This window comes from Mytilus galloprovincialis, chromosome 7 (genome assembly GCF_965363235.1).
Source record: "Mytilus galloprovincialis chromosome 7, xbMytGall1.hap1.1, whole genome shotgun sequence".
Taxonomy (NCBI): Eukaryota; Metazoa; Mollusca; class Bivalvia; order Mytilida; family Mytilidae; genus Mytilus; species Mytilus galloprovincialis.
The window spans coordinates 94,748,377-94,765,711 of NC_134844.1; the positions used below are offsets into that span (position 1 = coordinate 94,748,377).

Genomic DNA, 17,335 nt, shown 5'->3' on the forward strand with positions numbered 1-17,335 from the left:
AGCGCCACCTGTTCAAGGTAGATGAATCATGGGTAAAAATCCTAAGAACAATAGACATTACACGTTTAAGACATAAACACAATAGATAGGCATTACATGTTTAAAATATAAACATGTAATGATCAAAAACACGTTTAGGGAGCCATCTGTATAGAATTTAAACACAATCCTAAACATGTTTAGACCTAAACATGTAACACTTACGTTTAAATTCTAAGCGTCATTTTACAGTGTAAGTTGGTCTGAAAAATTTAGCTCTCAATTTTACTTTTAATGGCTTACCCTTATCCCGGAAAAAAATGTTATGAAGGGAAAATATGTGTTGCAAGGGTTAGTAAATTCCTTCAGTTGCCTCTCCTTTCTTTCCAAAATGAAACAATTTTGTTTCTTACGTTCTATACAAACTGCTCCCATCATACTCAAAATATATTTTGAATGATTCAAACGGACAGTCGAGCAAACAGGATGTTCCTGTATGCCCGAGTAGGTTTGCAAGACTGGTTAACATACAACAGAAATAACAAGGGGGCGGGGGAGATTAAACAATGCTATACTGTTTTGTTTTGTTTATTCCTTTATCGAAATTGATCTGAAAAATTTAGCTAGCATTTCTACTTAATATGTCGGTATCCTTGTCCAGGAAATATTTTATAAAGAGAAAATATGTATACGCTCTTTTTTTTCTTTTCTTTTTTTTTTTTTGCTACTTGTTGAAACCTCACTGTGACTTTGAGATGAAGAACAACAATAAAAGCGCTATTCCTGTTCACATTCTGATTTTGTGTCATTGATAGATACCCAATATTCTTTACTTTCGTGTGGACAGTATGATTCCAATATACAAAATCTATTCCTCTGCTTCATCTGAATTTTAGTCGTCGTCTTGGTCCGGATTTCTTATCCTGCGTGGATATTGAACAAGATCATAATTACTGTCTTCATTCAAAGTCATTATAGAATTGCTATTAGACATAAATGTGTGATTGAACAACGAAACCCATCGACGAACATCATTGGTGAGGTATACAACATAGTCCACTGGAGATTATTGCCATATATGACCGAAAGTCGGCATATAAGACCATAAACGGGTGGTTTACTAGTATGAATTCTTCGTCAATCTCTTGTTTAAATGGTAAAACAAATCCATGTAATTTCAAAAAGTGATAAAACATCATTGACCGTTCATCTCTTGACAGTAGAATTCCATTGCCGAATGATTGATCTTCAAATTCAAATAACTTATGCTGGAGCCACTTGTAAATCATATCGAAGTTGTGGTCATTTGACAAAAGATTATCATTTTTAGGAAGCGTATCCGTTGATTCATATGGTCCTTTATGTGGCTTACCAACGCTTATTTCATTGTCATCATCGGCTTCAAAGTTTTCTTCTAGCATACTGCCAAGGGTGGTATTTGAGTCCAGATCAAAATCAGGCTTTTGATCGTGGTCTTTATTGAAGTTAATTTGCTTAATATCTTCAGAGGAATTGATTAAATATTGATTTTTGGTGTGGATTATTCCACAACGATGGCATAACATTTCATTTGTGTTATTCAAGCAATTACACGTATTACAAGTAAAGGTTCCGCATACTTCGCACAAAAGAGTATGGTCTGCTCAATTAACATGTTCCCAATGGATTGTGCTTGATCGGGTATCAAACTTAAATAATGATATCCAGCTATATGACCTAAGCATATAGTCTGCTCCAGTGCAACATCTCTTTTTATTCTGGTATTATTCTTATTAGTTGAGAGTTTGGTAAACTTGATAATATTAGAATTGGAACGCGGAACAGACATGCTGCAGCAACAAGCACGGTAGTATCGCCCCATTCTCCATCAATCACGTTCCATCCTTTCCAAATAACCATGCCGGTCTACATCGACCATAAAATCACGAAAATCAAGTTCCTTCAGAAAAATCAAGGACAGGGTTATTACGTAAAAAGTCAACTATCATATGACGTAATCTTGTAATGTATAAGAAATGTGGACCCCTTCTCGTGATAGTTGCAAGTACAGCGCATGAAACATAGTTACCATCCGATTGTATATCTCTGTCGACAGGAAGATCATCTTTCGCTGCATTTTGTTGAAGTCAGATCATTTTATCATGCAAGGCTTCCTTGTGTGACGTTGTCATTACTCTACTTTCGGTAATTATATCATTTAACTACTGAAGGATTTCAAAAACTCGTTAGTTTTCGCCCTGCAAAGTTTGTTTTCTTTTTTAGCGTTTTCTTTTGCTGTCCGTTATTTTTGTCTTTCTTGACTTGCTATTTTAGAAGTGATCATAATAACCCTAAACCAATCACTGGAAATCGTTTTCTCCAACTTAACCATATATTTATTGAGATCTTTTTTTGTTGCAATGACTATTCCGTCTAAGACTCGTGGCGCTGCAATCGATGCCCCTCCTCTATATACTCTTTTGTCTTTGCCTATAAATTTAACATATACTTCATCGCCAATACTATATTCTGATGGTGGAAATTTTGCCAAACCATGTTTCTGTATATTTGCGCTGGCTTTTTTTTAAATGTTAAATGCCTGACTTCTTACTTTTTCAGTTTGCCTTATTCTTTCTGCTGAGTCTTTACTCGGTTTGAATGTCATATTTGACTCGTTTGCAAATTCTATTTTTATGTCTTCTATGTTTGTATTTGTGAAATTACATTTTTGTGTTACAGAATTTGGTTTGATTCCTAATAAACATTCATAAGGAGTTATTCCCAAAGATGAGTGAACTGCGTTATTGTAAATACTTTGTGAATTGGGAAGATTCGTCAACCAATCGCAAATGCCTCCGAATTTTGAATTTTTAAGATCAAAACGAATTTGTCTTTCCAGGTCCCATGAGATCTTTCTATTTTCCCCTTACTTTGCGGATGGCAACTTGAACTGTATATCAATTTGATGTTCATATCTTTGCAGAGGCGTGTAACAACACCTTTGAACTCTGAACCTTGGTCACTTTGTAATATTATAGGGTTTCCAAATTCCGCGTATATCTCCAAGTAGCTTAGCAGCAACTTTCTCCGAGCTCTTATCAGACAATGGTCGCAACCAAAAAAATCTTTTGAACACATCCATTGTTGACAATAGATTTATACGAAACAGCGTCTTTCTCTACTATGAGCTTACGCATGTCCACAAGGTCTACTTGGTGTCTTTCAATTGGTTGTTTGGCATTAACGGGTAAAAGTGGTGCTTTATTTGAAAACATTGGTCGTTTTTGTCTCTGCAGATCGTTATTAGATATGTATCTTTGTATCATCGTTGTAAAATAATGTCAGACTCGAACGTTTAGCTAGAATGGTGGTCATTACTAATAGGCTGCCACATTCAGAATATGTAAACTCGGAATCCTGAGATCAAACATCCTGCTGCTTAAATTTTGAACAATAAAATCTTGATTGCTTCATTAAAAAATATTATAAATTACAATCTGTATCATATACAAATATCACTGAATGTTAGAAGAATTTACAGCATCAACGGTTGTTTTTAAGTCTAATAGCAGTATGTAAAATATGATTGAAACCATGAATAGACTCGTGACCTAATTTGTTATTCGACTAATCGAGAAAGAAAAGTTGGAGATAAGTGCCCCTCTTTTCTCGAAACATCAAATGTACTTTGTCGGGAATATTGTCTTTGTTTATTCTTAGTTACTACGCATTGTGGTTGGGTTGCTGTTTCATTGACGTAACAGATTTTGTTTGAAAAGATTTTACAACAGTGATTTTGAAAATAAAATACAAAACGCTGTATGTTTTCCCACACATGTATTTCTAGATTGTCTAAATATTTGTTTGTATATTTTGTTTCATTGTAAGGTCAATTTGTCCTTCGTTCACAATGACAAGATTATCATAAAATTACTATCTGAAATACAAAGTTAGTACAAACGTATTTTAACTAAAAAGAACCTAATACAGACATACAAACTTTCCTAGCTGGTAATTAAAGAATAAACTTAATTTTACCGTACCATTAGGTATTTTCTTTGCACGATATTGTGTTTTTGGTGATATCTCACTGATGTTATTTATTTACAAATTAACTGAAACTGAATAGGCAATTGGTTGAATTGTGTTTCAAAATTCCAGTCATTTTACAAAATGACTAAGTATGTTTAGTCATTTTATATAATGCCTGTCAAATTTATGCATTTTGTAAATTGCCTGAAAATTCAGTCATTTTACAAAATGCCTAAATTTAGAAAATGCCTGTAACATATATAAACAACCAACAAGCAAATTTAATTCCACCGATTTCAGGATGAAATATTTCGTAAGTGTTGATGTTATCTTTTTTACTTGATTTCCATACGTTTTTGTTTTTGTTTTCGTTTTATCTTTTTTGGTTTTGTTTGTTTTGTTAGGGAGTATTTCTTCATTCTTTGCCTACAAGTTGGTGTTGTTATGCATACAGCTACAGTCAGAATCCTGCTACAACTATTGTAAAAACCCAGGCGTTTATCGATTTCTAGATGTCTTTTAGGTTTGTCTATTGCTGGGTTACTGTCTCATTGAAGTGACATCTCCTTTTATTCAGACTATTGAAACATAATATAAGTTAAACGTTTAATTAAGAACTATTTATGATATATATCATTTTGTCACAATAAGAATATTTTTTGTCTAAAAATTTTGATTCCCGTACAGAAAACAGCTACTGGAATTACCTGTTGACATAATGAAATAATTTTTTTTTCGAAGACAACAAAATCATCGTTTATCATCACAGTAACAATTTATGCGAGTTAATTTCATTCGGAAACAGCAAAATAAAAAAAAAGGAATTTAAATGAATTTCGATGTCTTGAGCTTTTTAATTTAATCTGATAAAATACTTTGGTTTTGTGTAACTTAAGCTATCAGCAAGATCGTTAAGTAAGATTAACTTCTGTACTTCGAGTTGTCTTTGATGGATCTGAGTTTCTACTTAACCTTTAAATAGATAAACATATTATTGGTGTAAACCAAAAGACGAATATATCTTTTCTTTTTTTTTCTTCTTTTTTTCTTCAAATTTTCATCGAAGGTTAGCATGTAGTTACTTAGTATTTAATAACAATTGATAAACGTAATGAAAATTAAAAGTTTCGTTTATCCTTTTAATCAACTCGTAAAGCAGTTTCAGTAAATTACTCTCTTTCTGTAACAGTCGTATTCGTTTGCTTTTCATTACATAAAAGACTTATAATCATTATAAGGAGCGCAAAAAAAACCTTATTCAACATTTAACTTACGCGACATATTCCAAGAAATGGACAGGAGAGGAGTGTTAGACCCTAAGTTTAGACCGATGATTTAATCAATGTTGTTTTTATTTTTAGTATTTCCTATCTATTTGTATTATTTTATTAACTTTTTTAACGATGGTATCAATATTTCCTTTTTTTTCTAGCAATGTGCAGTTTACTATCCATATTCGTATACTAAAAAATAGGCACACACCAAGAGAGAGTGATGTGTATTATCTGTTCGATTGGTTTACTATTGAGTTGCCAAATATTAGGGTAAATCGGATGACCCGCTGTCACGTATGATATCGTTAATTGTCGCGGGATTTAAACATAAACGCGCATATGATTTCAAGATCAGGGTTGGTAAGTCGCTTATGTGAAACTGGTGTATTGTGACATGCATATTGTGCCATAAGTCTTCATTCGTCACAACTCAGCTGATTAAGTACCTCAATCTAACATGGATAGAAGCGGAGTCACCCGAGGTTTGTTGATTGATAAGTCTTCACTCAAAAATATGAGAACACTGGACACGGCCATATTTTACAGATCTGAAGTAACTGTTTTTTGGTACATCCGAAATTCCAGCAACCTGTTCTCTCTTATATGCAATTGAAGGTGTGTTGATGTTTACGGTACAAGACACTATAAGGTGTAGCTTTGACAGTTGTTGTCCATTCGTTTTTGATGTGTTTTGTCATTTGATTTTGCCATGTGATTAGGGACTTTCCGATTGAATTTTCCTCGGAGTTCAGTATTTTTGTAGTTTTACTTTTTTTTTTGACATGCAATGATTGCCACTTTATTTGAACTGAAAACAAAAGAGCTGTGCCTGCTTGAAATTGAGGAATTTAACATAGAATGCAAAGGGGCCATGAATTAGTGGTGTACTTCCTAAACTGCAAATGGTTTGGATTAATGATCCGGATCGTAACCTTTGGGTAGCGAAAATCAAGGTTTTCTTTTCTTTTTTTTTTTTTTTTTTTTTTTTACCTTTTTATTATTATTTGTGAAAACTTCTATCAAACTGAAAGTGGAAAAGCCAGAATGAAAAAATGTTAGGGTGCTTCTGAAATAAATCGGGGGAGGGGTTGAGGTACGGGAATATTTTCATAATGGCCTTATCAACTTACCTTTTAGTTTACAACGTTGTACTCTTAGATCAAAATAATGGGATTCCTGATTTGGACAACTACAAAGTGCATTATTACAAACAAAAGGAGAAGAACATATACTATATTGACATCGCTCTCCAAACATCGCCAAACCTACAAAAAATAATAAAAATACAATTTGCATTTAGTTTTAAAATTAATTGGCTTTTCATTTTATACAAATTTTTAAAAAGTTCAGACATCTACGCTGTAAAAAAACATGCAAAGAAGAAGTTTCACGAAGGATAGAAATAGGCCCACATAGATCATCAATTTTTTTTTTAATTTGCGTAAAATACTGCGGTTTTGGGAAGAAATAGTTGTGATAAAAGAAGTAATTTATGCAGAATAACTTATTATTTTTTTTGGTATATCACATTCTGAATTATGAAGCTATGATCTATAACTTATTTATAAAAATTATTTATGTTGTAATGTCAGTTTTGGTGATACTTTTCATAATTCATATAACAGTTTTGAGCATTAATAACTTTGGTCACAACCCTTATCCAGAAAATTGTTATGTCTAGTGATACAGTATAAAAATTGAAACATTTTTGGTTAAAGGACATTTTTGGATGTTGGTTGAATAAAATCATGGCACCGACTACGATTACGCTGAAACTTAACAATAACAACAAAGTTTTTGTTAGGTAGCAATACGCAGTTAGGACTGTATAGTTTCGCATTTTGGCCCTGGTGGATTTTTTAAAATATGAAAGTTATTGTGCAATAAAATTCATTTTTAGACAGCTAATGACTACTTTAGCCTTCAAAGTGGGTTCATAGGAACATCAAGATTATTTTTTAGATGATTTATGGGCTATTTTCTGTTTGATTGTCCTATTTTCATAGCAAGACCGGCCATATGTCCAGATATTTTTTTTAATCTTTCCAGAACATTTTTTTTCACATGATCTTTTTGACGCAATTTTACAAAAAATGAAACGAAAGACATGATTTTTATTTGATCTCTTGATAGATAAAAGTAACCAGTTTCAGAAAAGCTATCACTCCAAGGGATTGAAATTCTACTTTTAGCCAAATTTTGGGGAAATATGTGACATATTTACTCCCCTTTGTGCAATATTTTATAGCAAATAAAATTGAGAATAGAAATGGGGAATTTGTCAAAGAGACAACAACCCGACCAAAGAGGAGAAAACAGCAGAAAGCCACCAATGGGTCTTCAACACAGCGAGAAAATACCGCACCCGGAGGTGGGCTTCAGCTGGCCCCTAAAAAAAAAATATGTACTAGTTCAATGAAAATGGACGTCACACTTTAATCCAAAACATATTAATCAACTAAAAATAAAATTATATACAAGACTAAGAAAGGCCAGAGGCTCCTGACTTGGGACAGGCGCAAAAATGCGGCGGGGTTAAACATGTTTTGTGAGATCTCAACCCTCCCCTATACCTCTAGTCAATGAAGAATAAACAAACACACAGCTATACGCACAGTAAAACTCAGTTTAAAAGAAGTCCCAGTCCGATGTCAGAATATGTAACAAAATAAACTAAGCAAAATTATAATGATACAAAAATTAACAAAGGACTACTGGCAGTTACTGACATGCCAGCTCCAGACCTCAATTAAACTGATTGAAAAATTATGTCTTCATCATAATAAAATCAAGCACTATCCCTCCTGTTAGGGGTTTAGTATCATACCATCATAAAATATATGAGAAGAACATAACCCGTATCATGCCAACAACTGGTTTTATAATAAATGTGTTTATTTCCGAAGCAAAGACCCTATGAGTGAATCAATATTAATACCAAAATATGCCATTTTTAATAACCTGACAACAGTATCGTCACTATATCCCTTCTGAATAAGTCTGTTTAAAGGTTTGGTTAGCTTTTGACGTGAATGTCGACATTTTTGTGCTTTGTATAGAATATTGCCATAAAGGATTGGACGTGAAATACCTGAACGTGTAAGAAGTCTGCATGTTGATTTATATTTACGAAGGATGTCCTTGTACTGATGATAAAATTTAGTAAATGTTTTGACTAGTTTGTGATATCGAAAACCCTGGTGTAATAATTTTTCAGTAATACAGAGATTTCATTCGTAAAAATCAAATACTTTGTTACATACACAAGGGAATCGAACAAGTTGAGATATATAAACACCATAAGATGGAGACAAGGGAACGTCACCATCTAATAATGAATAATTAACAAAAGGAAGTGAAAAATCATCTCTTTTATCATAAATTTTGGTATTAAGCTTCCCGTTAAAGATATTGATATCAAGATACATTTCCCCTATATATCCATTGATAAATAAGCCTATTTGCACTCATTTTCAGAGGTAAAAAAATCTCTTGAATGGCCGGTGACCCCCAATTTTTTTTGCATTTTTTCAATTACAATGCTACAAAGTTTAAGTTCACAAAGTATAAGAAAATTCTGTCATTTTTTTTTCTATACCCCTGAACTACCTTAAAACAGATTATTTGTTGACCAATTTTGGAAAATATTAGAATCTGGTATATTCTGGGTTGTCTCAAAGTTTCATATTGAAATGAAAGACTTTCTTTTTGCATTGTATATTTTTCTTTTTGTTTTATCTGTTAATCCCGGACCGGCGCAGAAATGTACAATGTACTTCCTTTTTCCGGTCTCGTTTGTATGAAACTTTGAGTAAAATATATATTTATCAGTCTAGTATAAAATAGGAAGGAACGCGCAATACCAATTTCATTTTTAATAATTCCTTGATATGAAAAAACGTTACCTGATGATAGCGTTTTTTTTTTTTGTTTACATTGCATATGACGTCATAATTTAAATAACGTCACAACTAAAATCCCTAACAACAGAACCAAAATCGGAAACGTTACGGTATTTCCGTTTCTTTTTTTTTAACAAATACTTAAGTTACAAAAAAATAATTCATACAGACTTCGTCCCCATTTACAGGTAATGCCTGCCTCATATGTCACTTATAATACTAATTTATATGGTTTGAAAGTGAAAAGGTTCAAAAGTAAAGAAGTATATATATTAGTCACATTACTCCATTTGATGTATTTAGTATACTGTGGATTCATTTATTTTCGTTGGTACCAATTTTCGTGGATTTAGAAAAACTTGCATATTCGTGGATATTTAATTTCGTGGTTTTGCTGAAGTCTGCATTCAAACCTATAGAAAATTATCATTCGTTGAATATTGAATTTCGTGGTTTGACTGTGCCCACGAAATCCATGAAAATTGGTATCCAACGAATAATAATGAATCCACAGTACCCTTAAATGTTATATGTAAAGTTTTTAGGCCAAGATTAACTAGGGCATATGGGTTTTATTTGGTATATAACTTCAGAAAATGTATTGCTTTTCCTGAAGCTTTCCATAAAAAAAATTACTAAGATATCAATAAGTCATGCAAGTTCTTTCCTTTAAATATTTTTGTTTTAAATGTTAAACATACATAAAACAGAGATTGAAAATGTTCCTTTCCATTTACATTAAAATTGTGATAATGCATATGTATGCCCACAATCTTATTTTAATTAGCAATCTTTTCAACTCCTAATCCATTTTACTCCAACATATGATCATGGAAAGAAGATGAAAGTTAATATAATACTTCTATGATATAACCAAGTTACAGGACTGGACATATATATGTGTATTTATTTTAGCTAGTGTATTTATTTTGAAGTAGCCTGTTACTTTACTTGTGATCTGCATATTTGAAAATGCCAGTCCAAAGACTTGAATGTTCCTAACTATTTGAAGAAATACAATAAGAAGCATTATATACCTTGTCCCATTCACCAAAAATTAATTATCAGTCTTTTCAAATATATTTTGTGTGCATAGTTTTCTAAATGTACACATTTCTTTTTCTTAAGCACATGGCATATCACATGATATTACGACGTAAGAAACGGAATCCCAATTTTTATTGGTCAACTGACGGCCGTCGTCAAAGGTCAATTTATTTATAGGATAGAATAAAAAAATGAATAAAACAAATGGTGATTTACATGCGGTCTCATTTTTGGACTGAATAAAATGTTTTCCGTGGCCGTTTGCAGGCAAAAGGAAGAAATAATGAAGCAAAGAAAAGCTAAGAGCATCCGAATCAGAAACCGACAACTTTCAATGAAATGTTGAATTAAATGCCCCCTTCATATCCGCAGTAATATGCAAATGATAGCAAATGAGGTCACGGAATAAATGTTTGTGATTTTCACCGGAAAAGACACTTGTTCAAACGTTAACGTAAAACATTGAAATAAACGGCTGTTGTACCAACGTTGCTCATCGGAGGCTTCCATTAATTTTTACCCGCCGTTTCAATTGTATTTTTCCTATGCACAAAACGATGCATAGAAACTCAGAGGCGGATTTAGGAGGGGCAGGGGGACCGGGCCCTATGCGCTTTATGAATGGGTTAATTTTCTAGTTCATACGCCCTGTTATATTGTTGTGAAACTTATTTTTAAAATACCGAAAAAAACGATGCCTTGTTGGGGATGAAAGGGTTTTAATGTACTCAAATGAAGATATTTGTTTACTTAGCATTACGGCTTCTGAAAGGGATGCATTAAAGTGCGGGTTTTTTTAATATTTAATGATAAAGTGAAAATGAACGTCTCAGATTTTGAATGTTTCTAAATTTATTTCTATCTGTTGATTCTTGGTATCACACGTGCATTCATAATGTATACGTTACCCAATTAATTAGAATACTTATTCAAGCAATTATCTGTAAAATGTTGACGGGTCAGTGCAATTTTCCAGAAACCGAGGCCCACAAGAAAAATAAGTTTTAAAGAAATTTTGTTAAAATCTTATTTTCGGCCTGTCATATAAATGAAATTTCGTAAAGGCTGCAAAGAAAAGACAAGACACCCAATACAGATCTGAGAGTACTCACAGTTATTAAAAGTTAGTTCAAAGCTAATTACAACTTGTAAATAAATCAAGCTTTCCCATGATATAGAAACGAAATAATATGCAACAATAATTTCGGACGGACAGACGGAAGGACAAACAGACAGACCGACGGACAGACAAGTGGAATGAGGTGTACCATCCAATCCGCGAGTTTGACTTTAATTATAGTAGTATTTGAAAAGTTTTTTGAATACCCATGGCCTAAAAAGGGGTCTTCAATTTTGTATTTTTGAGAGATTTAGCTAGCTATAAAACCAGGTTTTTTCTCTTTTTTTATTTTTATTGCTTTTATAATCTATTCTAAAAAAAAAAATCATCCAGCCCACCTTTAAATTCGAAACTTTATTGGTATATCGTCATGGAATTCAGCTTATTACATGTATAAGTTATGATGTTAACGAAGTATTGATAATCTTTAACGATTTTTTTTATCTTAACTCTTACCATGCTGAATTGTTTTCAGAAAATGTATAATTTTCGTTTATTTGCAAAAATATGCAAATAACATGCAAATGCGCTTTACCCTGCTGCTGATGCATATTGATTCCTTTAAATCAAAGATAGGGATCACGGGTGGGATGTTTGGGGCGAGGAGGCGGGGGTGTGTGGGCGGGAATTTGCCCCAAAATTGCTCATCAACTGCAAAAGCGTCAATTTTGACGATTTTTCGTCCTTTTTCTTGACCAGTAAGACCTAGGGATGCTGATAGATATGTATCTTGCTGTAATATGCATGTAGAGTGGACCCTAGTGAACACACAGTAAAGATTAGGTCAGAGTCAAACTGATCTTGGTACAGCAGTCGAAAGAAGGTCATTTGCACCAAAAATCCGAAATTTCTCGATTTTTCCCAATTTTTGGCTTCAACTGGATCTGCAACCGGAATAAGTCGTTCCCTCAGTGGATTTCAATAATAAACACGATCAGTAGTTGTAACCCTGCGGGTTTACACTATTTTTGAAAGTTTTAAGCCTCTGAACTATGGCATGGTATTGGTTGCATAAATTTGATATTTTTCATTTAAATGCAATATTTTTTATTTAATTGGTATATTTCTTCATTTAAATGCAATATTTTTTTATTTGAATGGTATATTTTTTCATTTAAATGCAATATTTTTTATTCAAATGGTATAATTTGTCATTCAAATGCGATATTTTTTATTCAAATGATATAATTTGTCATTCAATTGCAATATTTTTTATTCAATTGGTATAACTTGTCATATTTATGCAATATTTTTTATTCAATTGGTATAGTAGTTTTTTTATTTATATGCAATAATTGCATTATGGGAAATTCTTCGACGTTACAAGGTCAAATTTGCAACAACGTTTGTGATTAGTCGGTAATTGTTAGGATTTCTCCCATTTCTTTCTAAACATGAGTGACCAAGAATTAAAAAAACGCGTCGGAATATCACTCCTCTAACTAAATTTGGCGTTCGTGCGAGTTGGTGCGAGTTCGTGCACTGGCTGTTAATGCCAATAATCACGGTAGGTATAGTGTCCGGCTAGGATCGTGGTTTTTCGAGTGATTTGTTCGGGCTTTTTCGAGTGTGACCACTTTGTTAGAGTGATTGTGATCAAAAATGTAAACAAACAGACTTCCTTTCTGACAAGAACTGATATACAAGCTTGAGGTTAATATACAAGGTTATACAAGGTATGTTAGTATTTTAGATAAAAAGTTATCATCATTCTGACATTGTTTTTCGTTTAAAAGTTAAATTTAGCCTTACAATGCTTTTATTCAAAAATACAGAATAAACCATATACACATACCAATGTAAATGTCGAAGGAAATACATACATGGAATCTATATATCCTTAGATATACAGACACTTTACAAAAACTATTCTTATTGCATTGAAAACGACATTTTGAGACTAAATTCATTTTGTTATGTCCGGGCTTTTTCGAGAGCAGTCCGGACTTTTTCGAGTGCGTCCGTTTTTTATCGAGTGATTATTCACATTTCTTATAGCGAAAAATGTTATGTGTTGGTGTATTTACGTTTAAAAACTATAGATAAAAATGTCAAATCAAGTACTTTCAAGGCACATGGTGTATTAACACACACATTTTATAAACAAGTATCGTTCATTTGTATATATTGTTGTTTCTCATATCTTATAAATTGCATGTACAGTATATATTCGTGGTGTCAACAGTCTAATGTAAGCATATAAAAATCAGATTGAGACGTACACACATATATTGTGTGAGGTGAGACATATATGTTTGTTTTTAAAAGAGTATGCATCCTAAATATTTTATTAACTATCTGTCTCGTGTCTTGTATACTTTATTTTATTGTTTTAGAAAAATGGAAAGCGATAATAAAATTGAGAATAGAAATGGGGAATGTGTCAAAGAGACAACAACCCGACCACAGAACAGACAACAACAGAAGGTAAACAATAGGTCTTCAATGCAGCGAGAAATTCCCGCACCCGGAGGCGTCCTTCAGCTGGCCCCTAAATAAATATATATACTAGTTCAGCGATAATGGACGTCATAATAAACTCCAAATTATACACAAGAAACTAAAAGTAAAAATAAAACAAGACTAACAAAGGCCAGAGGCTCCTGACTTGGGACAGGCTCAAAAAATGCGGCGGGGTTAAACATGTTAATGAGATCTCAACCCTCCCCCTATACCTCTAGCCAATGTAGAAAAGTAAACGCATAACAATACGCACATTAAAAGTCAGTTCAAGAGAAGTCCGAGTCCGATGTCCTTTTTTTTTTAATTTTATTTTTTATTAGAAAGGAGCAAAGACTGGCGTCCAGAATATGAACCAGCATACAATCAATTAAATTATGTAAAAATGATAATTCTGTTCGGCTAAAGATGTCAAACGCTATCAGTCATTAATTACCCGAAAAATAAAACAAAAGATAGGGTATATCAGGGTAGCGACTGACGTCTGACTAAATAGTAGAATGGGAGAATGTTTAAATGCTATATTACTGCGAGGAGGAGTCTGATTACGCATATCTCATAATTGGTCATACAGCAATAAAACACCATGAGAACTTCCTTTCAATAAGAGAAAAGTGATTAAGAAATGGACAATATGGATATCTATCAATCTATCTGGTTACGACCAAAGGATTATATGGTATGTATTTTGCCAGCTGAAAATGAAACATTGGAAATACATCAAAACTCTGAAGAGAATAATAAAAAAGAGATAACCAACCAACATATTAAACAGATTTCAAGGTATAGTGACAACGCAATTTCTTCACTACTGACTCATGTTCCGACCTCTGATGATAGACGAGAAAATCTAGAATGTTTCTTTAAACTTTTGAAACAGGACAAGTTCCCCACGAATAACATTTCCTTTTTGCTGTTTCTAGACGTCGTTAAGTGGTTTTCGGTTGAAAATACTTGTCAAATGAGGTACACAACAATTACAAGAAATTTTTGGCAAGTTGGATTCAGATTGTTTCATGGAAAATTTCTTAATTTCATGAGAGGTCTAGGAAACCAGGGCCTGGTAAAAAAACAAACAGAAGACAGGGGTAATTGTGACCCAATTAACTCAAAAATAAACTTTGTCGTTCCAAATAAGACAGTACTTTTATCGACACCGTCCGCTTTACCAAAAAGTAATGAAACCAGGTGTGTTATTACCAATGTTGGAATACATATTAAAGTCATTTGATACAACGAACAATACTTGGAATGTGTGTGTATTTAATTTTTATTAATGGATTCTATATGGGGACGGGTGCAGGCCTCTTTTTGTAGAATATCTTTTATTACATAGCATTTTTCTGATTCTTCACTGCTGTCTATTAGGTTTCCTTCTCCTTTTTTTAATCTCCGGGTTTAACCACAAGAAATATCATTAACTGTAAAATCAAATGTAGCATGAAATGAAGTTAAAATGAATACGAGTCCTCTGCACTGTGTTCTCAAGACCGTTTTGAAGGGATCAAGACAAGTAATTGCTATATGAACACTGGAACGTAGTTGTAGAACGCTTTCCGAACAGAAAATTTGCATTTAATTGAAAAAAAAGCTTCATTTTGATAAACGAAGTAATATTTTTTGACAATTTATTTGGAATATATGATATTTTCCTTCACTTAATTACAGTTAAAAACTAGAAAAAGTCATTTTCAAAGTCTAGAATACCTTTTTTGTTATTCAAATTTTCTGTAAAAAACCCGGACCATTTGTCTAAAAACCCGGACGATTTCACAGTTGCTCTCGAAAAAACCCGGACAATAACAAACACTGATTTTTTTGGTTTAAATACAAGGAAATTGTGCTTCTTTGTTGATCAAAACATGTATAGTCTTCAATATAAGATGGGTAGTAATGTTAGAAACTACTAGAAGTACGAAATATCCGTTAATTGAACTTATCGCATGTTTTATCACTCGAAAAAGCCCGAACTACACTCGAAAAAAATGGACCGAATCACTCGAAAAACCACGATCCTAGCCGGACACTATACCTACCGTGATAATGGCCAGGTCGAGCATAAAATGCGAGTGACAAGTCCTTATAATTATTTTGACACACAACCTGTTCATGGATAGTTTAAAAATTCAAAGTTTTGTAAACAGGAAATTTATAAAAATGACCACATAATTGATATTCATGTCAACACTGAAGTGCCGAGTACTGGGCTGGTGATACCCTCGGGGACGAAACGTCCACCAGTAGTGGCATCGACCCAGTGGTGTAAATAATTATCAAAGGTACCAGGATTATGATTTAGTACGCCAGACGCGCGTTTCGTCTACATAAGACTCATCAGTGACGCTCATATCAAAATAGTTGTAAAGCCAAACAAATTCAAAGTTGAAGAGCATTGAGAATCCAAAATTCCAAAAAGTTGTGCCAAATACGGCTAAGGTAATCTATTCCTGGGATAAGAAAATCCTTAGTTTTTCTAAAAATTCAAAGTTTTGTAAACAGGAAATTTATTAAAATGACCACATAATTGATATGCATGTCAACACTGAAGTGCTGACTACTGGGTTGGTAATACCCTCGGGGACGAAACGTCCACCAGCAGTGGCATCGACCCAGTGGTGTAAATAGTTATCAAAGGTACCAGGATTATAATTTAGTACGCCAGACGCGCGTTTCGTCTACATAAGACTCATCGGTGACGCTCATATCAAAATAGTTATAAAGCCAAACAAATACAAAGTTGAAGAGCATTGAGGATCCAAATTCCAAAAAAAGTTGTGCCAAGTACGGCTAAGGTAATCTATTCCTGTGATAAGAAATTCCTAATTTTTTTTTTAAAATTCAAAGTTTTGTAAACAGGAAATTTATAAAAATGACCACATAATTGATATTCATGTCAACACTGAAGTGCTGACTACTGGGCTGGTGATACCCTCGGGGACGAAACGTCCAACAGCAGTGGCATCGACCCAGTGGTGTCAATAGTTATCAAAGGTACCATGATTATAATTTAGTACGCCAGATTCGCGTTTCGTCTACATAAGTCATAAGTCTCATCAGTGACAATTATATCAAAATAGTTGTAAAGCCAAACAAATACAAAGTTGAAGAGCATTGAGGATCTAAAATTCAAAAAAGTTGTGCCAAATACGACTAAGGTAATCTATTCCTGGGATAAGAAAATCCTTAGTTTTTCTAAAAAATTCAAAGTTTTGTAAACAGGAAATTTATAAAAATGACCATATAATTGATATTCATGTCAACACTGAAGTGCTGACTACTGGGCTGGTGATACCCTCGGGGACGAAACGTCCACCAGCAGTGGCATCGACCCAGTGGTGTAAATAGTTATCAAAGGTACCAGGATTATATTTTAGTACGCCAGACGCGCGTTTCGTCTTCATATGACTCATCGGTGACGCTCATATCAAAATAGTTGTAAAGCCAAACAAATACAAAGTTGAAGAGTATTGAGGATCCAAAATTCCAAAAAGTTGTGCCAAGTACGGCTAAGGTAATTTATTCCTGGGATAAGAAAATCCTTA

The 17,335-nt window shown here is 33.3% G+C and overlaps 1 protein-coding gene across 1 annotated transcript in view; it reads right to left on the reverse strand.

Moving 5' to 3' along the window:
* LOC143084329 (uncharacterized) overlaps positions 1-17,335 on the reverse strand; it is a 165,412-nt gene that overhangs the window by 121,426 nt on the left and 26,651 nt on the right. Inside the window, exon 3 of the mRNA XM_076260740.1 lies at positions 6,395-6,529. Within this exon, the coding sequence (XP_076116855.1) occupies positions 6,395-6,529 (135 nt within the window). The remainder of the gene's footprint in view (positions 1-6,394; positions 6,530-17,335) is intronic.